Source organism: Portunus trituberculatus, chromosome 17, assembly GCF_017591435.1.
Source record: "Portunus trituberculatus isolate SZX2019 chromosome 17, ASM1759143v1, whole genome shotgun sequence".
Lineage (NCBI taxonomy): Eukaryota > Metazoa > Arthropoda > Malacostraca > Decapoda > Portunidae > Portunus > Portunus trituberculatus.
In genome coordinates, this window is record NC_059271.1 from 33721669 (window position 1) to 33748392 (window position 26724).

Here is a 26724-nt window from a genome sequence, read left to right on the forward strand (position 1 = left end):
TTGCCTGTAATTCTTGTAGTCTTCTTACATCATTGATGAACTGAACAGGTAGAGGTGAGTCCAACGAGGGCCGCAGGCTGAGTAGGGAAGCACTGTCGTACTGGATGTTTACATTCATGGCTGCAGTCACCTTCAAAACACACAGAATTGCAACCCAAAGCACGTACATTTTCTGGTTCCATAGTGTTAGAGTTGTTCCAGAGCAATAATAATGATAACGCAGTTCTATGGTTTTCCTTCAAGTAGAACAACAAAGAATTTACTTATCAATAATGCAATAAAGAAAATTCCTATTGATTTTACATCAAATAATTCTTCGGAATATATATTATAGTCATATAGTTAGAAAGCAATTTAGCTCACTTTATCACAAATTTAAAAATAGATCTGATGTTTTTTTTATGGTTTGTTAGCAAATGTGGGACTACACGTGTTGTTGTTTTGATAAGGTGAACTCTGTGGCGAGGTGCCCATGCAGCGAGTTTCAGGGAGCATGTTGTGATGTTTTTTTTTTAAGACAACTACGAGATTTGGTCAGATACTTTGGGTGAAGTGTCTATTTTTTACTAATATTTTTTCTTTTCTTTTCTTTTTTTCTTTTAGAATTTCTTTAGGGGAGTTCAGGGGAATGTTACATTGTTCATTGTCCTATTGTCGGATTAATTCGTCGCATTATTGTTTACTCATTCTGCAATTCGTTATGGGTAGCTAAAGGAAAAAATGCATTGTATATTGCGTTATGTGATGCATTTGGTGAATTAAATGAAGGAAATATGAAGTATTCATTTTGCTGCTTTTTTTATTGGATTCTAGAAAGTTCAAGGAAATAAAGCTATGTGAATGTTTCCGACTCCTGAATTGACTGAAACTACTAAGAAATATGTCATTTTGATAACCGCCACCACCACCACCATCATCACCACTACCATTACCTCAGAGAATATCTTCCTCTCTGCAGAACTTTTCATTCTCACCATCACAACCACCACCACTGTCACAGATCATCTCTCCTTCTCTGCAGAACCTTTTATTCTTACCACCACCACCACCACCACCACCACCATCCCCACCACCACCATCCCCACCACCACCACCACCGCAACATCAGAGTATCTTTCCCGCTCTACAGAACCGTATATTCACACCACCACCGCCACCACCACAACCATGCACCAGCTCACAGAATATCTCCCTCTCTGCAGAACCATTTATTCATTTAATTAGCGATCGCTAAAGTCATTTTGTTAAACTACCGGATTAGGTCAGCACATGACGTCAGCCGGGCTCAAATGTGCACCTCTTTGATTAATGACCCTAATCAAGAGCCCAGGGAACTTGCTTCTCCTCCACATTTGCATATAAATGCCTAAATTATGTATGCCTCCGTCCTTTGGTCAAGCACTTCGGATAATTCAGGTTTCTAATACAGGACAAACAAAATGAAAACTGCAAGAAATATAAGGATGGAGTATATAATATTTCACTGGATGAAGGCGTCCGCACATTCGGCCAACAGTGTGTTTAGAAAGATGGATGTTCCTCTAACACTCAGTTTCCTCACAAGCATATTATGGAGTCAGATCTTGTGTTACTAGAGTGTGTATACTCTCGTACCAGCAGCCTCACCAAGTAGGGGAGAGCAGTGAGTAGCGCGGTGATGGCCATGGGGACTTGGCGTCAACACCTGGAGGGACTGTGAGCATCTCGTCGACAAGGGAAAGTAAATGAGACGAAAAACCTGCCGTGGCTGGGGAAGATATAACGACAATATTGTTACAATGCATCATGTGAACATATCGTGGAGGTGCATATCGTCATCATCATCCTGTTCACCATCACATTTTCTCTTAATTCAATTGCAGGACAAAAATACCCCTCATCCTTTTCCACTCATCTCTGCTCATTGATTACCTATTCCAGACCCTCCCAGTAAAACTACTATCACCTTTCCAATTAATTTCTCTGCTCAAAATAAAAAAAAAATCAAACTAATTTACGTTTCATTCTCTGAAGTTTCTTCAAGAACTATATGTAGATGCAATTTATTACGAAAGTCACAACCCTTAAGATAGAAAACAAAACTTTAAGGTGAAGTAAAGTAACGCCGAATTTTGATTGACATACTAATAGTTTCCTAAAACTCTTTCTTGTTTAGAATTTTGCTTTGTTTGGAAAATATCTCTCAGTCGAAGTTCTTGCATTTTCCTCAGAAGCGATGTATTCATACATATTTGCAACTACAGTTTATAGTGAAGGTATAATACTCGTGCACGCTTCTTCAGTGCTGTCAAGTAAAGGAATTTTACCACTTATCTGAGGAGGTTACGGTCATTGTTTTTGAAAGTTATCTTATTTTAAACTTTTCTGTAGTACCTACCTTGTATTCAATAACACAATTATTGAAGCTTGCATAGTTTCTTATGTGTCATGGTTTGTTGATCAGTAAAAAATAACAAAAAGACTATGTAACGTCTGGAGTCAGTCACTCTTCCACCAATTGTTATTTCCTTGTCCTGGCATGAGAGAGGAAGAGTCGTGTGGGAGTGTACTTGCTGTCATTGCCCACCTGTGTCTGTGTACTGGAAGACCGTGGCAGGGAGAGTCGAAGTGCGTGTCTACACGTAAGTCCCTTCCCCGCACGATAGAGCGTCTCCTTCCCAACAGATCAAGATGAACATGATTGGGTTGGATATGTGAGTCTGTTTTCCTCCGCCGTCTCTGCAGCCCAGTCTCTCCCAGTCACTGCACGGTCCATATCTCCACTGATGGTGTGACGTGCTGGCGAAGACACTCGAACCCAATGCTCCTTTCCGCGCCACACCGCCTCGCCTCCGTCAGGCCTCGTGGGTAGTGGCGGAGTGTGTTTACTGCGGGATTTACGATTTCGTCAGGGTTGTAGTGAGGGCAGAGCAGCCGGTGTAATTAAAACATGCAGATGGATAAACCGGTTCCACGACTGCATTATCAAGCCCACTCTTATGTATGCGGTCCCCAGCGCGGTACAGTTGTGGTATGTTGCGCAAACACACACTACAATCACAACTTCCATTAACTCACCTGCCAGCTACCCGGTATTTTATTTCATTTCATTTTTTTTTTTTTTTTCTTTTTTTCTTTTTTTCGTAGTAGAGCTTATTCCAGGAGGTGTACTGATGAACCAGAGCCAGACTTCCAGGCAACGCTGGGGAGAAAAATGCATTAGTAACCCATTATGATTATCATCCTTATCTGTGTGTGTGTGTGTGTGTGTGTGTGTTTTAAAAGTCAAACTAAGCATACAGCACATGCAAAAATTAGGGGATGCTCTCTCTCTCTCTCTCTCTCTCTCTCTCTCTCTCTCTCTCTCTCTCTCTCTCTCTCTCTCTCTCTCTCTCTCTGCAATTTTTAATGTGTAGTTTCTTTATTTAATTTCATCGTGTAAGGAGTGTCCTTATTATAACTGTAGTTTCGATAATTATTTATTGACACTGCGTGACGTTTAGGTAGATCAGTATTGTTTTTGTTTCAATATTGGTGATATTACTTGTTGCGGATAGAATCAAGCATTATGTAAGTTACCCTGTAAATATTTTGTTTTCTATGACAAGTTAAGTTTTATTATTCCATTTTCTATTTTCTATAATAAGACCAGATGAACTTTTAGGGTAAGCTCCTCTAGTTGTTCTGCATAAACAATATTAATTATAAATATTGCCTAAAGTGGTGATGAGCACGTCATGATTATTAGCTTTGATCTTACAACATCTTCATTATAGAGTTTCCATATTCTTGGCAGTTTGGTAGAGGTTTTTTTTCTTATTTTATTTATTTATATATATATATATATATATATATATATATATATATATATATATATATATATATATATATATTTTTTTTTTTTTTTTTTTATACCTTATGCGAGATACTGTTCGGCAGCTCTGTGTTGTGAGGCCACGTTATGACGAATGGATTGCCAGCCCTCCAAGGTCCCTGGTTCAGACCACTCCTTTCACACTGGAATATTTCACGAATAGTAAGACAGGGTGGATAGGCCTTGACGTAAACAAACATGCAACATATATTAAATTTACTTTGTGTGTGTGTGTGTGTGTGTGTGTGTGTGTGCCACTGTATATATTGCTTAAATGCTCTCTCTCTCTCTCTCTCTCTCTCTCTCTCTCTCTCTCTCTCTCTCTCTCTCTCTCTCTCTCTCTCTCTCTCTCTCTCTCTCTCTCTCTTATTGAATATACGTACACTAGTTTGTGCTGTTAGTGTATTTTGAAGGTCCCTCCTAAGCTTAAAATTTTAACTTGGCTTGATTCCGCCCCTATATGCAGTGTGACCCGTGACTTGCATTTAATTAACAAGTAGAGAGACAGCCGGCTTATCTCTCTGCTTTTGACACTTATTTTGGTATGTTGTCATATGTTTACGTTGTTTGGTGTTGTAGGAATGTATTTTGAACAAGGACATGTAAAAGAAATCAAGTTTGTTCCCGTTCCTTATTACAAAGATTCTTAAGGCTGTTTTGGTCCATCCCGCCCTCATCAGCTGACTGTCAGGCGAGTGTCCAAGTGATCAAGTGAGAAATGAAAGTGTCACAAGAGAAATGTGTTTATTTTTATTATGCATTTGACGGGTGAGTATATCTGGTCACTGTTTTTCAAGTTTTACTTGATTTTGGACGGTACTTTATTGTCTGTTGTGTTTTAGTTTGGATACAATAATAAAGATTCTTAATTATGCTGACCGTCAGGCTGTGTAGAGTGGAATGGCAACAACATGACGACCTGGACGGTAGCTTTCCTTTTTTAGTGGAAATTCACCCCCTCAGCACACCGTTTCATAACATGGTGAGTGAAGTAATGCATGCGCTGTCTTCATGTAATGGGTTTTCACAAAATGGATAACATTAACTAGCTATACCACTGCCTTGAAGCGGGAAAGCGAATGGCTCTCTCCAGTGTCTGTCTGGCTTGTTTGGGAAGAAATTCAAACCACCTTGTTTTTCTATACCACTGTGTGCATTATTTTGTCGGTGGACAGCAGCTTCTATTAATTGGTGTCAAAGTGTATTCCATCATCCCAGTAAGCAGTACCGTAAGCTACGCACAACCTGACGCACTGAAGCCTTCCTGATTGTCTCAAGGATGCGTCAGGGCTATCATATCAGAGTCACCTCTTGTTCTCAGCTAACCCACAACAGGTCTCGGGAATCAGGTGAGGAAGCGGGATTGTAGGGTGGAGGAAGCCAAAGCAAGCGCAAGCAAAATTTAGACATTCATTAGGATGAAGCCATGGCCCAGCCAGTATGGGACCACGATCCTGTATGAGTGCTTATTTCTAGACTAATGTTACCTTATCTTACTTTATCAGGGATGCTTCGCTCCACATACACACCCACCTCACCCTTATAGTGCATCATGAAATTAAGTTATGTTCTTCAGAAAACAGGTACCTATATAATTAATGTTAACTTGTGTTCTTTTGTGTACTGTTGTGTTCAGTCAAATCACTTTACCCAAAGAACTTCATACATTCTGAGTCAGCTTGTTTGCGGCCTGAACAATATTAGCCTGACAAGTGCTGAAGTGTCACCCACACACTCTTCAGGCTGCCTCTGGATACAGTTCAGCTCTAACCAGACTCTGTGGAGCAATGATGGCCTCTCCCATGGGCATGGAAGGGCCAGACCTACTTAGTACTAGGATTAATTTTCATGAGTGTTAAAAGCAGAAGTCCTGAAGTAATATTAAAGTTATATTTGGTGCTGGTCAGACTCCAAATAGATTATGATGGTCCCCACATTATAGGAAGTATATAGGCATATTAGAATCAGTGCAGGTTTGCTGAAATACCTCAGGACTGGAAGTTAGCTAATGTTACTCCAATATTTAAAAAAGGTAGGAAGGATGATGCGAATAATTATAGACCGATCAGTTTAACTAGTATAGTATGTAAGATACTAGAGAAAATCATTAAGGGTAGTATTTGGGAGCATTTAAATGAGAATAGATTAATTAGAGATACCCAACATGGCTTTAGATCAGGGAGGTCCTGTCTTACAAATTTGCTCGATATCTTAGAATATATTACCAAGGAGTTAGATGATGGAAATAGCATAGATGTTATATATCTAGATTTTAGCAAGGCGTTTGATAAGGTACCGCATAGGAGGCTAGTGTACAAATTGAGACTACATGGGATAGGGGTAGGTTAGTTGATTGGATTAGTGAATGGCTTTCTGATAGGAAACAGAGAGTAGTATTAAATGGGGCAATGTCTGAGTGGAAGGAAGTGGTTAGTGGGGTACCCCAAGGATCAGTGCTAGGACCTCTTCTTTTCTTGGTGTACATTAACGATTTAGATATAGGAATTAGTAGCAAAGTATCAAAGTTTGCAGATGATACTAAGATAGCATGTGCAGTACAGGGTGAAAAGGACAATTACAGAATACAACGAGACCTGGACAGGCTGATAGCATGGGCAGACAGGTGGCAGATGGAGTTTAATTCTGAAAAGTGTCAGGTTATGCATTTAGGTAAAGACAACACAAACTTTAACTATGAGATGGAGGGATGTTGGCTAGAGGCAGTAGAGGAAGGAAAGGATTTAGGAGTAGTGATAGACAGGACTATGAAATTTTCAAAGCAATGTTTAGAAGCAAGAAATAGGGCAAATAGGATCCTGGGTTTTATAAATAGAAATGTTAGTTATAAAAGTAAGGAAGTGGTGCGTAGCTTATATAATTCCTATGTTAGGCCCCATTTAGAGTATTGCATACAGGCCTGGTCACCCCACTATAGGCAGGATATCAACATGTTAGAAGCAGTTCAGAGAAGAGCAACTAGGATGATACCAGCATTAAAGCGCCTGGAGTATAGAGATAGATTAAAGGAATTAAACATGTTTTCATTTGAGAGGAGATGTATAAGAGGGATAGAGTTATTTAAAATGTTCTCAGATACAAACTACATAGATGTGAGATCTTTCTTTACCTTAGAGGAGGAAATAGGACTAGAAATCATGGCAGGAAGATTAGAAAGCAAGGCTGCAGGTTAGATATAAGAAAATATTTCTTTAGTCATAGAGTGGTAGACTTCTGGAATGCATTGCCAGAGACGGTTGTAAATAGCACTAGTTTGACAATGTTTAAAAACAGATTAGATAAGCACTTAAATTTATTAGATTTATAATTATGTATAGCACTGCATGATAGTTTTTATAAGAAATTTACTATAGTTAAATAAGACATGATCCCCATGTATGGGGACCACAAATTGTAGAGGATTTCGCTGCAGGACTTAGCCCTGTTAATGGGCCAAATATTTAGAATTAGTATATAATGTATTGTAGTACTTGTAAGTGTATCTTTAAGTACTGATGACGAGGTCGCTGTGCGACTGATACAGGATAACCTAGATGGGCCCTGGTGGCCCTTTGTTATCTTATTATTTATGTTATGTTATGTTAAAGGAGAATGTCTAAAAGGATACAGGGATGAGGGATATTCCATATGAAGTAAGATTGAAGATATTAAATTTGCATATTTTAGAGATACATAGGTTAAGAGGGAACCTGATACAAGTATTAAAGTGGTACAGGAGTTATAACAAAGGGGACAAGTAAAGTTTTTAGGATCAGTAGCCAGGACACAACCAGAAATAATGGGTTCAAGCTTGAGAAATTCTGGTTTGTGAAAGAAATGGAAGGAACTGGTTCTCCAACAGAGTGGTTGATGAATAGAATGGATTTAATAATCATATTGTTAGTGCTGGATTAGAAAAGAGCTTTAAAAGAATTGACAACTTTATGGCTGAGGATGATAGACCTGTGGAATTAGGTAGCTTTGTTCAGGTAGGCCTGACAGCCTCTTACAGCTTCCTTAATTTTCTTATGTTCGTACGACAGCAGCTATTATAGTGGCACATGGATTTATTGAAGAATAACTTTCCTAGATTCTTTTCTAGAAGACCTCTGCAAATTGTTGATTTTCTTAGTCACTGATTCTCAGGTAGCTGTATCATCCTTTTCTTCTCTGTTTTCTGCAAGCAAGTTTTCTAAACTTAATGAGAGAACAAAGTACTTACTGAAAGGTTTTATTGGTATTGTGTTTACTGTATGATTGAACATCAAGAGACCATTGGGTAAAGAAATAAAGAGTCACACACACTTACAAAAATAACTAATAGAAAAATATTTTTTGAAATGTGCCATTTCTAGGGACAGAATGTTGCAAGGCAGAGGCAAAGTCCCACCACCAGTCCCCAGGAAGAAACCCAAGTTGGAGGGTGTGGACTCCAAGTCAAAGGAGCACAATGATTCTGCTTCAAACTCAGTGTATCATGTGCCAGAAGAGCAGCTACTGGCTTGTGAAGACCTCCTCAGACTCCCTATCTTATATGATGACATTGGTAAAGTTTAGTTATTTTTATTGATTGCCAGAGTGATCTAGGGATAAATCATATTTTATTTCTTTAGTTTTATAAACCTATTCATTTATGCTCAGAATTGTCAGAGGTGATGAAAGTATGTAGTGATTGAAACGATATTTGAAATGGGTGTACGTACTTTTTAGGAAAAGACCTAAACACTATATATGGGCAAGGTTATAAATAATATATTGATAGACTTGATAAAGTCCCACAAAGCTCAGGAGTGAATAGTTAAGAAAAACAACAGAGATGGAGGTGTTTTCAGGGAGGCTTCATAGGATAATACACTATGGCAAGCTCACCTTACACTAATAAAGGCAACACATGGAAGAATGTATGGAGGCTCAAGGATATTGTTCATGATCATCTGTTGTCTTTCCATCAGTTCTGCAGTGTGTGCACACCAGGTTCGAGAAAGGTCTCTTTTATACTTGGGCTGGCCCTACCCTTGTTGCTGTCAACCCATGCCACCATGTGGACCTCCTCTACACACCTCATCAAATAAAACATCACCACCAACAAGTTGAGGTAAGTCATAATCTCAGTGATAAAATGTGTAGAGTAAATAGTCATGAGGCTATAAATTGTATTCTTTCTTAAATATCTGATCAGATACTGGAAGAAAGATTTCAAACGTGTACTGTCACTGTAAGACACAATACACGGCTCTTTCACCACGTCAACTCTTTTTCATCTCAAGAACACACAACAAACCTTGTGTTGGTTTTTGGTCCTTACATGAAGGTGAATCAACAAGCATTCCCACCACCGAGGGATCTAGCTGTATTGCTGGAAAGAAAATTGCTTGCAGATAGAATTATGCTCCTTTATTGATATCAGTCATCCAGGTCCAGTCAGTGTGTGCATCATGATGGATAGAAGGCAGCACAGGTGTTTGGGGACATGTTTGGAGTGTGATGGTGGAGGCCAGAGCAGAATTCTCCAACTCTTGCTTTGTAAAACTAACCTCTTAACTCTTAATTCTCATCCTCAAAATTTCTCTCTCAAGTTACAGTGAGTAACAATACATCTTAACCTATTAGAGGGAATTTCAAGCCCAGGCTAGACACCAAATGGACTCATGGCACCATGAGGGTGTGAACAGTGGCAGGACACCAATATTCACCTCCACCAGCCACCATGTCACTGCTAGTTTTTATTTCATCTAACCCCATGAAAATTCCATGATAATAGTTACTAAGCTAAAGTAGGAAATTTAAGGATTACTTTGCTATTACTAGTGACCACAATTCTTGCGAATGGAATAAAAGAAATAATGTTAGTGAATGGTTTGCCTTTTCAGACTTTCACCCCACAGCACTTGTCTGCAGAATTCAAACATCTAGATTCTAGAGACAGTTTACAGTATATTAAACTGGCTTTTCCTGCTATTACGTAACTTAGCTTCGATGCATAGTTTAAGGAGAGAGAGAGGGTATAGACATTGATGTTTGTGAATTGTTCACTTTCCATTCTTCCTGTCACAAGACTACAGTGCTACATATAATCTGAGGAACTGGATTTGTTGCAGAGTGGAGTTGAGGGCAGGTCACCACACGTGTACAGTGTGGCTGGTGTGGCTCACCACCGCCTGCAGCATGACATTGGGCTCCTCAATCAGGCTATTCTGGTATCTGGGGAAAGTGGTTCAGGAAAGGCAAGTTTTGGTGGATTTTGTTATATGAGATCATTGATTCTTGTGCTAACATTCTATTCATAGTTTGGCTTCTAAAACTTTCCTTTAGCTACTCAAGGATTGAGTTTGCACTATTGGCCTTCAAATCAATGTATTCTAAATTTCTAAAAGATTTTGTAGAACTCTGAGTACGTACTATACATAATCACATAATTACATCTACAGAATTTCAGTAATTCTCATTTTGGTATTCAAAATATTTTATACCTTGTAAAGACTTCTGTGTTTTGACCAGCTCCCTCTTAGGAACTCTGTAACTGTTGTAATTATAATAAGCTTATTGCAGAAATTTTTGTAGGACAAGCTGGGTAGTGTACAGTCCCCCCCACCCATCTCTCTCTCTCTCTCTCTCTCTCTCTCTCTCTCTCTCTCTCTCTCTCTCTCTCTCTCTCTCTCTCTCTCTCTCTCTCTCTCTCTCTCTCTCTTGTATGTGTTAAAAATTCATTTGGTTTAGGTGTGACATGTTGTGGTAATAACTTGTTACCTTCCACAGACTGAATCAGCACGGTACATGCTTGGATACTTGATTCACGTAGAGAAACATTTTCCCCAAGTGAAAAAAGTACTATCAGTAAGTGTAATGAGAGACAAGCAACCCGAGGATATTCAGAAGAAAATTTTAGCTTCCAATCCAATCCTTGAGGCTTTTGGCAATGCTGCAACACTGCGCAATCACAATTCCAGCAGGTAATTTCTTTTCTTATACCACAATGAAGTTTGATTTATTATATGTAAACACCACAGCACTGTATGGTGGGGCCTGAGCTTGCATGTCTCACTCTATGCTTTCTAGTAGTTTATATTATTTGATAAACATTGATATTATGATTCTGTAGGTATGTTTATATTTTCATGAAAATAATAAGGCAGTACTTCCCTCTGAAATTTGTCATTTGTACATTTTATATTCATTGAAGGACTTCCTTTTTCAATACTGTCTTGAGTATTTTATTATTTCAGTTTATCTCTTCATATTTTCAGATTTGGAAAGCTAATTTGCTTGCAGTATGGTGGAGGACAGATGTGTGGGGCCAAAATTGACACCTATTTATTGGAGAAAACAAGAGTCACTCACCAGCCACACCATGAACGTAACTTTCATATTTTTTATCAGGTAATGGAGCAGATTTCTTTTTGTTAAAGCATCGACTGTTGAGATATTGATATTTGTTCCCATCCCATTTAATGAATACCGTAGTTACTACATTCTTTACTGTGTTTCATACTTAACCACTTCGCCCCGGATGTTGAAAAAGCCCGCCTGTATGATATACGGGTGGTAGTGCCGCGCGGCCGAGTGCGGGAAACTCGTTCAAGCTTGTCATACTTGTCGTCTTTGTGTATTATGCTGCTATTTTTTAGTAACTATATCGCCTTCGAAGAGGAAAGTGGACGCTTCTCTCTTCGGAGAAAAAGAGAGAGAGAGAGAGAGAGAGAGAGTGACATTTGCTAATATTTTAGACACAAGCGGGATGCTTCTCTCTTCAGAGAAAAAGAGAGAGAGAGAGAGAGAGAGTGTGACATTTGCTAATATTTTAGACACAAGTGGGACGCATGTAGCTTATCTTTCGAGAGAAAGAGGGGGAGGGAGGGAAGGGAGAGGAAAGAGAGAGAGAGAGAGAGAGAGAGAGAGATTAGAAAATTTGTTGTTTTTGTATTTGTGTGTGTGTGTGTGTGTGTGTGTGTTTTCGCGAATGTTACAAGGCGGGAAGCATGTAACTTATCTTTCGAGAGGGAGAGGAGGGAGGAAAGGGAGATGAGGAGGGAGGGAAGAGAGAGAGAGAGAGAGAGAGAGAGAGAGAGAGAGAGAGAGAGAGAGAGAGAGAGAGATGGGAACAGTCTATGCCATTGGGTAATTTTAGACACAAGGCGGGACGCATGTAGCTTATCTTTAGTGATTGGTGGAGACAAGGATGGTGGGAGGAGCACTAGGATTTCAAGGACAGCATACAGCGTGTGTAGTTGGTATCCAACACACTATATGGGACAACTGAACTGAAGAAAGCTCAGAAAAGAAATATGACGTCTACGTAGGCGTCACCGTATTTGCTACTGGGGCTTCATGACGCCTACATAGGCGTCACCGTATTGAAGGGGTTAACATTGTTTGTATAATCCATTTTTATTTGCAGATTGTGTCTGGACTTGAAGCTGGAGTGATTAAAGATCTGGAAGTTAAAAAGGAACAGAAGTTTGCTATATTGTCAGAACAGGCCACTGCTTCAGATCTCTCTAACCTTCATAACACTCTCCATGCCTTTAAACAGCTACAGTTTTCAACAGACCATATGAAGCAAATATTTCAAGTAAGTATTGCTTGTGGGTTACACAGCTATGCAATAATGGGAAGTCAAAAAAATCTTGGCATAACTTTTCCTCATATACAGTCTGCAACATTTGCAATTAGAGCTTCTGCCAATGTGAGCATCACATTGAACAAACTTGCAAGTTGCCCCTTTGCAGTCTGAAATATTCTGCTTGAAGAAAATAACTATTCCATGGCAACTTAAGTTCGTCCCTCATGTGTTTTTCGAAACATGGAGTAACAGATTCAACGTTTGACATTGATGAAGTGAAAGTTATCTTTTTGTGACCGCTCCTTGCTTCAGCTAACAAAATAGCCTTGTTTGTTTTAAACAAGGTGTCCTGATGTGTGTGTGATGCCTGTAAAATATACAGGCCTCAGTTACATAGTACAAGTATTACAGTCTCATTAGAATGCTCTTCAAAGAACAATTTTTAATTGAGACTGTGTGTGTTGATGTAGAAATGGACTGACAGGGATGCTAAGGTATGCCTCAACACAATTATGTTGGTGGAGCACCCCAATTTTTTTTTTTTTTTTTTTTTTTTTTTTTTTTTTTTTTTTTTTATGTAAGATTTCATATTAGGGCAGACCACCATCATGTGTGTGGCAAGGCACATCCCTGCATTCCTCATCGCTGCATTTCTTCACTAACACACGTACAGTCTTTTCATTGCCAATAGTTATGCACCATATTTTTCTATTTGTTTCACCATTTTAGTGAAACTTAATACTTGTACTATGTAATAGTTGCCTGTATGTTTTCCAGACATCACACATCACCTCATTAGAACACTTTAAAAGAAACAAAGCCATTTTTTAGCCGAAGCAAGTAGCGGTTCATTTACTCAATATATCAGACACTGAATTCGTTACTCTGTGCTTTCAAAAACACGTGACAGGCTAACCTATCATGTAGCTATTTTCTTCTGGCAGATTATTTCAGACTATGAAGCAGCAAGTTGCCAGTTTGTGCAATGTGATGCACGTCAGCAGTCGTTCTAACCACAAATATCACTAACTATAGTACGTTGTTTCGATTCTTCTATGTATTGTTGGTAAAGAGTATTAGACATTGTTTTGTATGTCTTTCGAGCAGACTGTGTGAATATCTCAATATTTTTAATGTTGTTCTCATACTGTAGGTTATATTGGCCTTGCTGTACTTAGGAAACATCAAGTTTCAACCAAAGGAAGGAGGAAATACCAGCTGGATGATCAACAAAGATGACAAAGGTATTTTTACCAACATGTTTCGCATACAAGGTCTGTGGTTGGGAGTCAACATTTTGTACCGGTTTCATTATCTTTTCATTGTGAGTTTGGTGAAATGCATAGAATATTTTCTTACTTTGGCCTTGGTGATGAGGACCAGAATCAGCTTGTAGATGAACATGTTGACAGAATAATAAGTGTAACATTTCTCTTTGTTTCCTTGCAGACAGTGCTGAGGGACTAACAATTGCTTGTCAGTTATTAGGGTTAGATGAAGACCATGTGACAGGGACCCTTACTGTCCACACCATCAATGTCATTAGTGGTGGCAAAGTGAGTATCTTCTAAGATACTTCTATTTAGTTAGTAAAGCTAATACAAGTTTTGTAGTAAAGTGAAACTTATTGAGTATAGCTTTATTTCTATTACTGTTATATTAACCATCAGCAGATGTAACTTGTGATAATCTGATCCATTTAAATGGTCTTGGTTTTACACTGATACCTGAATTATATCTTTTCACTTAGGAGAAAGATCAGTTTTATTCTTTAACCTCTTCAGTACCATGATGCATTTTTATATTCATTCTGCTTACTATATGGTAATTTTATACAATTTCAGAAATTCATGTGGGGATTGAAGTTATGTATAGTAATGTAATAGTACAGTAATAATCTGTTCATGATTGCTAGAGGCACAAGATCTGCCCTCACCAAAGAACCATGCAGAAATTTACAAGCCTATGTTCTTCATGCACTGTTTTTTCTCATCAAGTGCTGCTGACTTTCATGTACTCAAGCAAATAGTTTGTGTATTAGTTAAAAACAATGCAACACTGTAAAATTCACTTTTTCAGTAAACACGACCAGCTAATAGCAGGCCAGATTGTTGATCCTCTGACATGCTCCACCCAGAAGGAGGGCTTGTGCCTCTAACAATCTTGAACAGAGTATAGTTGTAATTTCTTCCTAAGAAAATTTAACATATCTCATGGTGGCTTTTAAGTTAAATGTAATGAATATTGTGTTTATAATTTTTGTTGCAGGTCAATGTATTCCATAAACCACTAGAGCGTGAGAGTCAGTGTGCTGAACGGAGAGATGCTCTCATGCAACTCTTATACCAGACACTCTTTCTGCACATAGTTAACTTCATCAATAGCAAAATTAGTGTTCACAGAAGTATGTGGTCACATTTTATGGGTAAGTATTTTTTTAAGTTCATCCGTTGAATAAATAATAAACATACACACGTGCACACATGGTAAAGCTGTCATTTATGAAGTACAATGCTGCATAAAAAGAAATTATAATGACTGCACTTTGTGATTCATAGGTTTTGACAAATGGATATGGAATGGATCAAGATATTGCTCCTGTGGCTGATGGTCACTTCTAACTTTATTAACAGTGGTTTTGTTCTGTCATCCACTCTCTTCTTATTATTCATCAATGATCTGAACTAAACTAAACTTGTCTAACCCATTCCTTAGTTGATGATACTCGTATCATCCTTCGCTTTTCCTCATTTTATCATAGATGTCCAACCCTTCAGGAAGTAAACAGTTCACACAGGGAAGCTACAGAATGATCTCTAGAATTTCCGGTTGGAGCAGACAGAGCAAACCTTGCATCGTTCAGTGCCTCAAAATCTCAAATCCTCCATCTATCAACTTGAAATAACCTTCCATACAATTATTCCCTCTGCTTCAGTGACACTCAACTGTTCCCCTTTTATACACTGATCATCCTTACTCGGTCCTTTATGTATAAGCTGAACTGAGAACCTCACATCTTATCTCTACCCAAAAAAGTTTGTTAAGTTGAGTATTTTGAATTGTCACTGCCAATTTTTCTTAGCCACCAGCTGCTAACTCTGTACAAGGGCCTTATATGAATTGATGTAAGGCAGTACTAATGATTAAAATCTATTGTCATAGAAATTATATTGAAGTTAGTAGTCTCCAGAGAGCCTTTCTTCAAATGGGATTATTTACATACCCAGATGGAAAAAAAATCAAACAAATTTTGAAGGTCTTACTTCTAATAAGCCTTAACCACAAAGTAATTAAATTGCTCATAATTAAATGTTATTTTCTTTTTGATTAGCTAATTGTTTTTTTTTTTTTTTTTTTTTTTTCTTTTCTTCCAGGTATCTTGGATATATATGGATTTGAAAGTTTTGAGAATAACAGTCTAGAGCAGCTGTGCATCAACTATGCCAATGAAAGACTTCAACAAGCATTCATACTCAGATATCTTGCAACAGAGCATGAGGCAAGTTAAAAAGGTTATTCCTATCCACAGTGTTGTAATTGTGTAGAGTGGACATGGTGGGCTTAAGCATGTATACCTATGAAAAGATAAGTACAGTAAACCCTTGATAAACCAAACTGATTGTGGAAATGGCTGAGTTTATCTAAAAATTTGGATTGTAAGATGATAGAATATTTAACTTTAGTTCATTATAGATTTCTGTATTGTGAGAGATGCAATGCAAGCTTTTTAATCTTTCCCACAGATACTAAAAGAGGAGGGATTTCTTGAGATAGACATTCCATACACAGACAACTCCAACTGTGTTATGGTTATTGACTCCCATGTCTCTGTCTTTGCTATTCTCAATGAGGTATGTCTTTCACAACATGTGTCGCTATTATTATATTATTTTCTTATTATATGGGTTAGTTTATTAAATACATTATTATATAATTGATACTAATTTTCTTTTCATCAAGTTTTAATACATTCAATTTTCTACAATTTCATGTTTCTTGGCAATATTTTTCTTTCTTGTGTAAGTATTGTTATGTATTAAACTTTGAGACGTGAATTTCAATTAGTGTTCTTGAATCTCATTAGAATTGTAATTTTGATTATTAGTTGCTGTTATTTTACATAAGCCACAGATGTGATGGAGATGTTTTATGAATTAATTATCTTTGTACATAGTATGTTCTATGTATTAGCATACTTGTTACTTTTACCACAGGAATGTCAGCTGAAACGTGATGTGAAGGAAGAGGAGGCCTGCGTCCGCATCTGTAATGCTCTTGAGGACACAGGTGTTGTCAGTGCCCCACCCTATCACAAACCCAACCCTGGCTTTGTTATCAAACATTATGCTGGCCCAGTACAATATGAAGCACACGGTCTCTTGCACAAGAACAAGGATGACGTAAGATGCTTATTATACATACATGTTCATCTCTAAAATACTTTCATGTTTTCCCTTCACTTCCTTCAATCTGTATTGTTCCATGTTTTATCTGACTTCTCATTTGTTTTCAAAAAGAAAGAATTTACTATGATATCTAATATTTTGAGAGAGGGAGAGAGGGAAAAACATCAATTCTGGCATTTTTAATAATCTTGCTTCCAACAAAGTGATTATTGTAACTTTTTTAAACCCATTCCATTGTCAAGATTCATTAGCCCTCTGTACATTCTTCAACTAATCAAAAACTCCTATATTAATAGAAAGTGTCAGTCTTTTTAGATTCAGCTCCCCTCAAAACTTCTGGCACCTAGCCAAAAACATATCTAATAACTTGATTCTTTATTGCTGGCACCACTAATGAGCGGAAGCTGAACAGGACTTCCCATGCACTCTTCAGGTGTGCCTACAGGCGCTGTAGGCCGTAACATAAAACAAAAAAAAGTCCTTCCTTTATTTTATTTTGATGACACCACTGCCATCTCTTCAATTTTTAAAGCTGCACTCTGCTCATACTTGCTAAAAACTCTTCCTTGGATGCTAAACTATCCCCTTCTTCTACACTGAACAGCCTCAGTCTGTCTTTTCTTATAATCTAAACTGTAAACCTCACACCTCACCTCTAGCTAAAGCAGCTTTTATGGTATTAGTTGTTCTGTCATTTCTGCCAGTTTCTCTCTCTCTCTCTCTCTCTCTCTCTCTCTCTCTCTCTCTCTCTCTCTCTCTCTCTCTCTCTCTCTCTCTCTCTCTCTCTCTCTCTCTCTCTCTCTCTCTCTCTCTCTCTCCTACTGGGACCTTCCTAGTCTATGTATGGAATATGTTTCATGTATTTGGGGGGATTCCCTTCATACAACTCTCTGTGATAGAGTGGAAACAAAAGCTCTTCTTATTATCAGCTCTTCTTTAACTGACTATCTTCAACCTCTCATCATAGCAATGCTACATCTCTTGTTATCTTCTGCTATTTTCATGGCAGCTGGTGTTATGATCTTGCTAACTGCATGCCTCTTAGCCTCATTACATGGCTCTATATTCTCTCACCCCTATTATGATCACCTCTCTAATACAATACCAATATTCTCAATCCCTTTCACTGTTAAACTGGAACTTCCTGCCTGGTGCTCTATTTTCACCTTTCTGTGGCTTGAACTCTTTCAAGAGGAAGGTTCCAAGACACTGATTTTGATTAACACTTGACTGTATGGGGCTTTGCACTTTAAGGGACTTTCTTGCTGGTAGCCCTCCTGTATAAGAAAAAGAAAAAATTGACATTCATATTTAGAGCTTAGAGAAAGGATAAGCAGCTGTCCTTCAATAAGTGTTTTCTGTGTCTTACATGAGTGTGCCACCCTTATGTTAAGTTACTTCAGTTGAAATAGAATAAGATTAATCTTTAAGGTCAGTCTTTAATTTTGGGACTTATATATCAAAATTTGATCCTCAGCATGTATCATGGCATGAGTGAAGTGACACCTTTCCTCTTCTCCAGGTCCCACTTGAGGTCTTACAGTTGCTGACTGATAGTGGCAGTGTCTTCATGAAAGAATTGACTTCATTCTTCGATAACAAAGACCCTGAGTTTGGCAGGCGAACAACACGCAAAATCACAACTCTTGCAAAATTCAAATTTTCATTAGATTCTTTAATGAAAATGTTGTCAGCTTGTGATTTACATTATGTGCGATGCATAAAGCCCAGTTTGAGATGCCTGCCAGGTAAGTGTGTTTGACTTTTATTTGTTTGAAAAAACATCTTACATTTCCTTAATTTTCATAAATACAGGTGTGAATTTTGCAAAGTGATTGAATATTAGATAAATGGATTTGTATGTGTGTGGTTCAGTCCAGCACCATCTCAAGTTTGGATTATTGTTTGTATGTTTTTTTTTTTTTTTTTTTTTTTTTTTTTTTTTTTTTTTTTTTTACTGTGAAAAACTACTGCATGCTGCTTACTTGAACCTATTTTCATTCATTGATATAATTATACTTTGTGTATGGTGTACCTCCATGGCCATAAAACCATCCAGTAATCCTGTTCCCCCTCAGGGCAAGTGGATAAGGAGTATATGGTGCAGCAGCTGCGAGCATGTGGCATCATTGAGACTGTGTGTATCAGCCAGGCTGGGTACCCAGTGCGGTGAGTGCTGATGTGGCTTGTATCAGTTTCACTGTGGATCTAGAAAATAGTATTTGTGATAGGCCTTTTTAGGAACAAATGTATGCAATAGTTGTGGAAGGATAAGTTCACTTAATTTGCCAGTGAAGTTTAAAGGAGAACCTCATCAAGTAATTGATGAATGTGAATGAAGTGAAGGTCAGTAAGGAACAAGGAAGATTGAGGAAAGGAAAATCTTTGTATACAAAATTTTTAAAATTATTTGAGAAAGGATTTCCTGGAAATTAGTGAAAATTCATGTGCAACTTTCTTGAACCTAGAAAAAAGGGTATAACTGGATTGATAGGAAGATAGTGTTTGGTAAACATTGTGAAAAGGATGGAAAAATAAATGAGGACTTGAAAGTTGGGCAAAGTTTTCAAAGAATAATGCCACTAGATGCAAAGAGAGATTAAGGAGTGATATTCTCCTGCCAGCAGTGCTTACTAAAATGAGTAATTGAAGAGGCCTGTCTGTCTGGTATGACTAGATGGAAGGGTATGAAAACAGTGAAGGGATATGAGGGATGGGGTAAGAGAGCCTGTACAAGTGGTGTGCGTTGTGGAGTGGTGGAATTAATGAAAAGAAATACACTGAAATGTTATGATCATATTGAGACAACTAAAAAAAAAAAAAGAAAAAAAAAAGAGTGAAATTGAATGTCTTAAATGGAAATGACATGGATAATATAATAAGGTAAAAGTACATCTGTGAAGGGTGTTGATATGGCCTAAACACTTTGAACAAGCATGAAAGGAGTGTTTTGGATAGGGAGAGGCTTTTTTTCTGTGATCCTCCCTTAAAATTAAGGTTGATGCCTTAATTTTAAGTAGAGTAAACTCATAGTACAGAACTCATGACGGAAATATTCCTACTTTTATTTCTTTATTCATTATTATTAATATTTCATTTATTTATTTTACAGAATGTCATACAATGACTTCATTAAAAGATATGGAAACAGACAAGGAGTTTTGGAAGTGGTTGATGCATCCATGGAGCTGGCCACATCTGTCTTAGCAGCAAAAGAGGAGGAAAATATTGATCATCTCTGCAGGTAGTCAACAATACTTGACATTTATTGACAAAAAGTGAATTTTGCTGTCATATATCTCATGAAACAGCTTACTTGATATATATGTTTTCATATTTATTTTAATTTTTTACTTGTATTTATTTTTTATTTATTTATTTTTATTTATTTATTTATTTATTTTTTTTTTTTTTCTACTTAGGTTTGGCCACACTCGAGTGTTTCTCTCAGAAAGTGCTCTTCACACCTTGGAGATAGTGCGTGAAAGGAAGAGAGCCCAGGCTGCCACCTCCTTACAGAAATGTATTTGAAATTCTTTGTGATATTTATTTTATTTATTTATTTTTTTTTTTATTTCTTTTTTTTATGAATATATAGACTGCCAAATGAGTTAAGACACAGATCTAGTATTGTGTATTCACTCTCCAGTATATGAACCACTTTTTCACAATATTATGTGATGTTTGTGTGAAGGATTGAGAAGCTTATTATCCAAGTAATGAAGATTAGTTTTTTGTTTTATTTTTTAAATTGGTAGTATAATTACAGGAAATCTCTTTAATAATATGCTAAAGTTTGGCAGCTTGAAATAAGGAATTCAGAAGAAAGCTTAGAAGCTGACTTAGGAAAGTAAGGGCTGTGTGCATGAGGCATTAATTAATGCCAATTTTGTCTGAAGCCTCTAAGGTGAAAGGAATCTTGTCTAATGAGTTAAATAGGAATTTAAGGATTACTGTATATCATTAATTCAGATGTAAAGTCCACTATTCTTGTGTTGCAGATTGGAAAAGACATAAATGCTGGAAGCAGTTCAGAAAACTGAAGGAGGCATCTCTTGTGTTGCAAAAATATATACGGATGTGGTTAGCAAAGGACAGGTACAGGAAAATGAAGCAAAGTTGTGTGTTGATCCAGAAAAACATCAGGAGGTTTATTGTGCACCAAAAATATCAAAGGTTACATAAGGCAACTGTGATAATTCAAAAGTACTTCAGAGGTTCAACAGCAAGAAGAAGATTTGAAATGATAAGGCAGCAGGCAGTAGCAAGGCCTTATTCTAGCCAGTCATACATGTCTATGAATAGCTTGGGTTACTGTAGCCTTTCTACATCAATATCAAGTTACGGCATCCATCATTCTCTTGTTGACATGAATTGCTTAGAAGCATCTTTTGGTACTCTAGGAGCTTTGAGTATAAATGGAGATTTGTTCAATTCTTATATATCCCCTCAGCATCATCAGAGATTACTTGAAACAGAAGAATCAGGCATTGAAACAGACACTGAAAGTATCAATGGTGACGGTGGTGTCAACAAGCCACGAAAGTTGCGCCGCAGGGCACAGCTGCAAAAACTCCTGCAAAATAGAAGTAGAGTTCGTCATGTAGGCAGTGAAGAGTCCTTAGTAGATACGCCTGATGTGGCACTTCCCAGTGTTGAAGCAGCTGACAATGCCTCATGTCAAAATCAGGCAGATTTCAAAGAAAACATACAAGGAAATTCTGTAAATGTTTGTAGTATTTCTAGAACTCTAGGTACAAGATATTCTTCAGATGAAAGGACTAAAAAAGACAGACCTGTGCCCTGTGAAGATCGACAAAAGATGCGTGTTGCAACTTTAAGAAGTGTCCATGAAGTTTCTGATATTCTGAAAACTACTTCCCCATCTGAAGATCTTCAGTTAGTTTTACTGAAGCAGAGCATTTCAGTTTTCTTCAAGAGTGGTGTACTTTCCTACAGACGCATGCCACTGGTAAGTGTTTTTCCTTAAAACTATCTTGCATATCCAAGAAAAACAAAATTGTTGACCATCATCATTTGTAAATGAATTATGAGTATTCACATAAGCAAGTAGTAATAGTTTATGCTTGTTTTAACTCATTATTCATGTGCTTCCCAATTTTGTCTGGATGTAATTGTATCTTTTTCATATCCAGTTTGAAATTTCATGATACTACTACACATTTATTGTTTCCAGATCAGCATCAAGTTTCACACCCGTCCTACCTGCCTTCCCTTTTCCCATCACTTGCCCCATCAGCTGCAGCCACGAGGTCTATGGGAGGCGCTCCCCTAGACTTCAAAAGGTAGGTTTTATCATTGACTATCTGTCATGCCTCATGTAGGCCTGGTGACCTCTTGCAGCTTCCCTCTTTTTCTTATGTTCTTATGTCTTTCTTTTCTCTCTCTCTCTCTCTCTCTCTCTCTCTCTCTCTCTCTCTCTCTCTCTCTCTCTCTCTCTCTCTCTCTCTCCACTTATACATTTATACTAGAACTGACTTCCAATACAGTGTCTCCACCAAGACAGATGCCAGTCTCTTGTCACAGCAAAATCTGTCTCTCCTTTGAATATAATTTCAATTAGTGTTATATCAATATTTATTATTCTAACATCCTTAACCCATAGTGTTGTGCTTTGTCTGATAGGCATCTTGCTTGGCTACATTTTTTCATATATATTTAATTTACCACATAAAATGAGGGAAAAAAAATCAGTTTCATATGTAAGTTATTACATAAGAAAGGAAGGAAGCTGTAAGAGGCCGCCAGGCCTATACGAGGCAGTCCCAGTGTGCTTTATCTACCTAATTCCATCAATCTTCCCCATCCATGAATTTATCTAACCTTCTTTTAAAACTCCCTATTGACTCAGCCCTGACTACATGCCCACTGAAACTGTTCCACTCATCAACCACTCTGTTTGAAAATCAGTTCCTTCCCATTTCTTTCCTAAACCTGAATTTTTCAAGCTTACACCCATTATTTCTGGTTCTGTCCCCGCTACTGATCCTAAGAACTACATTCATGTCCCCTTTGTTAAAACCCTTTCCCATACCAAACCAAAAATAATGCCCAAATGTCTCAATTCTTACAGAAGTCTTCAGTGTATAATAACTCTTGAGCCCAAAAGATAGGTACATGAAACCATTCACTGCTGACTTGCCAAAATATCCTTTGTTTTTTTTAATGACAAGTCTTATATGTATATACAAAAGCTAGACTATATGTGTACTATAATATATTTAGCACTGTATAGGTTGAATACTGCTGATGTTTGATTTGCATTCTATACTTTTGCAGAATACGAGAATATTTGCCTTGTGCTGGAATATTGAACCTTCTTGAACTGGTTTGTATGACTTGGATCATGTCTCATGAACCAATCACTGTCCTCCTTGTTGGTTGTCACTCAATTTATTGATATTACACCTTGAAAAGAGAATATGGCAATATGGTAAGGTGAGATAACATATTCCTTAAAAATTCTGCGTAATTCAAGACGATTCCCCAAGGGATAGTTTTTACTTTTGACAATATATGCATTAGAATACCCTAGGAATATGGTTGGTTCTAGTAATATATATTTTTACCATTATGATTTTATGCTATGTAAATTTGATTATTTTCTGAAAATTCTTAATGAACGAAATTGCTCAATTTATGGTTAGGCATTCCATACACTGGTAGATGAACAAGGTACTTCCTGATTCCTTCCTTCCCCCCCATTGGCACATGCCCTTGACAAGTTGTGATGTTTATTGCAGCAAATGGTGGAATGAAGCTCTATATGAAAAGAAGGAACAAATTCCTTGCAGCCATTGTGTGTGTACTTTATATGTATTTATCGACCGTGTTAGTTCTAATGGGGAAAAATGTATAGAAAAAAAAAATCCCATTGGAAACTAAGATTTTTGGATAACTCTGATTGGCCTTCCCTCCAATAAGTCGAACTCATACCAGGGTTACGTATGTATGTGTGTGTATGTGTGATGTATGTACGTGTCTTACAAGCGAGGTTGAATGCTATATCACATTCTCCTTTATTAATTTTCTTGTGTACGGATTCTTTTTGCCATACAAGTTTTTTGTGTTCTTCGGGAAGGCTTCTGAGTAAATCAGGAAAGGTGCGCGACGTTTTGGAACTATCTTGTTTCATCTTCAGGCTTGTTCTGACAGACTGGAAACTGAGCTGCTTATATACAATTTTACTGGATCAGGATGGTGGGAAGAGTTACCATCCTGATCCAGTAAAATCATATATAAGCAGCTTAGTTTCCCTGTTCTCAGTCAGAACAAGCCTGAAGATGGAACAAGATAATTCAGAAACGTCGCGCAGCTTTTCTCATTTACTCAGAAGCTTTCCCGAAGAACACAAAAAACTCTTATGGCAAATAGAGAATCCGTACACAAGAAAATTAATAAAAGAGAATGTGCTATAGCATTCAACCTCGTTTGTCTCCACGAGAATATTTTACCTGGCTACACAAACATTATATATATATATATATATATATATATATATATATATATATATATATATATATATATATATATATATATATATATATATATATATATATATATATATATATAAATTGTAGAGGTTGTAGACATTGCATATAGGAAAGCAAAAGAATGATTTGAAATGTTACCAGCATTGACTAGCGCATTCAATGCTATGTGTATAACCTATATCTTGTGATTAGAAATTACTGTAATTGCAAAACCATCTAAAATCTAGTAGCGAGTCTAGAATTGTAGTGATACACATGGAAGAGACTTGTCCATGTTTCAGTTTCAGAATTTTGTATGCTTTTATAAAATTTACATACTTAAGACTTAAGTGAATAGATATATATTTGTACTTCTCCATTTTTAATATAGTATAAAAAAAAAAAAAAATCTGGTACAAATTGTCATAAGTCCTGGGTATTGGTACTTAGTTGTGGATTTTCTTCATGAGGCAGACATGCAGTAAGTAACAGGACACCTGATTTGTTATTACACATTCCACTCACTGACATTGACACTGGGATTACTGCCGATCACTGTTACGGCAGCTTTGTGCAACCCCCCCCCCCAAACACACACACACCTATACTACAATAACAAACATACCTAAAAGTACTAACACTATGTTTCCATTTTGAATAAACTGTAGCTACTTTTGTATTATAGATGATTGTGCAAGCTCCCTCTTCTTTTTAGAGGTGAGCTTTTAAGCAGTTACTGTGTGTACTGAGTGATCAAGGATTCAATATTAATTAATGTCATTTGGTTTAGGAGTACCAGATTAAAAGACAGAACACAGCAGTGTCTGCTAATAGGGTTGCTTGTATCTACTAACTCAAATAAATAAGTATCTGAATGTAATTGTGAATGTTGGACCACTATTATTTATACATATATTTTTACACAAACATTCCTAATCATCAAAGAAATTCTTAATGCCATTTAGAATGATTTAAAATAGAACATTGAGGAAAAGATCAAATCAGTTCATTCACTAAGATATGCCTGCGTCAGACAATTTCAAAATTGTGCATTTTACTTTGGGCTGAGTTCATTCCTAACTAGTTTTGTTGGTGCCTCTCTAGTACTAAGTAAGCTCCAACATTGGCCTTGTTATAGGACTGGAGCGTTGGTTGCATCAACCAGCTAGATGATTGGCTAGTTTGTGCGCTGGGTCACCCATCTTAAGTCACAAGCGAAGTGTGAATCCACATTGTTACTGATGTTGCCGTCTCCAGAACGTTCACCATCTACTTGTTTATCACAAGAGTACTGTGGACATCGTGTGAACAGCAACAGCAACAGCAGTGGCAATATGTGGCACACACCTTTCGTGTGACCCGAGCTTGAGAACTGGATGACCCATCATGTGAACTAACTGGTCAGGTTGATGCACAAATACTCAGGCCTCATAACATTAAAGCCAACACCAGAACTTACTCAATTCTCCTGAAAAACTATCAGGAACAAATGTGCCCCATAACACTTCTCTTCTTTGTTTCCATTTCCATCATCATTATTCAGACATGTTGGAGAACAAAAGTTGGAAGCTGAGCTTATTCCCGTCTTGTTCCACTGAATTGCTTCATCAGAGGAAATGAGTTAACTGCAGTCATGACCCTTGTTATATCAGGTTAGTGAGGATGTGTGGTGTACTGATATGCCACAACACTGATTGACCGATATGCACTGTGTCACCTGCCTCTTATCTGAGGGAAACATTGCTGGTGCTGGTGCTGCCCACACAATATCCCCTCTTCTCATATTGATGTTCTTGTTGTTTGCAGAGTAGTACTAGAGATCATGTACATTGCAAACAGGAACATCAACAAAACAGGGAATCTTGTGTGGGCAACACCAGCAGCAGCAATGATTGTTCCCTGGATGAGAGGCTTGTGACACATCGCACACCAGCCAATCAGTGAGTCGTGTGGCACGTCAGCATGCCACACGTCCTCACCAACCTGATGTAACAATGGTCATGACTGGAGCTAACTCGGTCTCTTTAAAGAAGTAGTTCTGTGGAACAAGACAGGAATAAAATAAACTCCCAATACCTGTGTTTTCTCTCATCTTCTCCATCATTATTTTTACCACTACTACTACTACTACTTTTTGTGCATCTTTGAATTATAATCAAGACTTAAACGTAGTTGACGTGTTCATAGTGTAAGATTGGTGCTACTTGTGTGATGTTACTGTTTGTAATGAATAATTGTAAATATAAATGTTTCTGATGACAGCTCAAAGCATGGTAGTATATATTTATGTGCAAGAAACAAGAGATCTATATTTTTTGTTTCCTTATGTACCCTTGAAATCAAATTAAATTATAACTTTACAGAAATGCTGTTATTTATTGACCCATTAGTGTCCATATCCTGGTAACTCATGGC

General features: G+C 37.4%; 1 protein-coding gene across 1 annotated transcript; it reads left to right on the forward strand.

The window, feature by feature from the left end:
- Window positions 1–4685: 4685 nt before the first annotated feature.
- LOC123504721 (unconventional myosin-XIX-like) lies at window positions 4686–26675 on the forward strand. The gene is made up of 20 exons (XM_045255471.1): window positions 4686–4835; window positions 8206–8396; window positions 8803–8945; window positions 9949–10074; window positions 10607–10800; window positions 11095–11227; window positions 12246–12419; window positions 13564–13654; window positions 13860–13966; window positions 14679–14835; window positions 15785–15909; window positions 16154–16261; window positions 16625–16810; window positions 18339–18564; window positions 18895–18985; window positions 19929–20060; window positions 20239–20339; window positions 20818–21788; window positions 22014–22122; window positions 23117–26675. The coding sequence occupies exons 2-19, from the start codon at window positions 8213–8215 to the stop codon at window positions 22110–22112; spliced, it is 3348 nt and encodes a 1115-aa protein (XP_045111406.1). The 5' UTR covers window positions 4686–4835; window positions 8206–8212; the 3' UTR covers window positions 22113–22122; window positions 23117–26675.
- The last annotated feature ends 49 nt before the right edge of the window (window positions 26676–26724 follow it).

Bases quoted from the DNA above. Each gene is read 5' to 3' on its own strand.
- LOC123504721 (XM_045255471.1), top strand. From the start codon at position 8,213: ATGTTGCAAGGCAGAGGCAAAGTCCCACCACCAGTCCCCAGGAAGAAA. The intron at 10,801-11,094 runs GTAATTTCTTTT...TCATATTTTCAG, and splicing joins CGCAATCACAATTCCAGCAG to ATTTGGAAAGCTAATTTGCT. The intron at 14,836-15,784 runs GTAAGTATTTTT...CTTTTCTTCCAG, and splicing joins TATGTGGTCACATTTTATGG to GTATCTTGGATATATATGGA.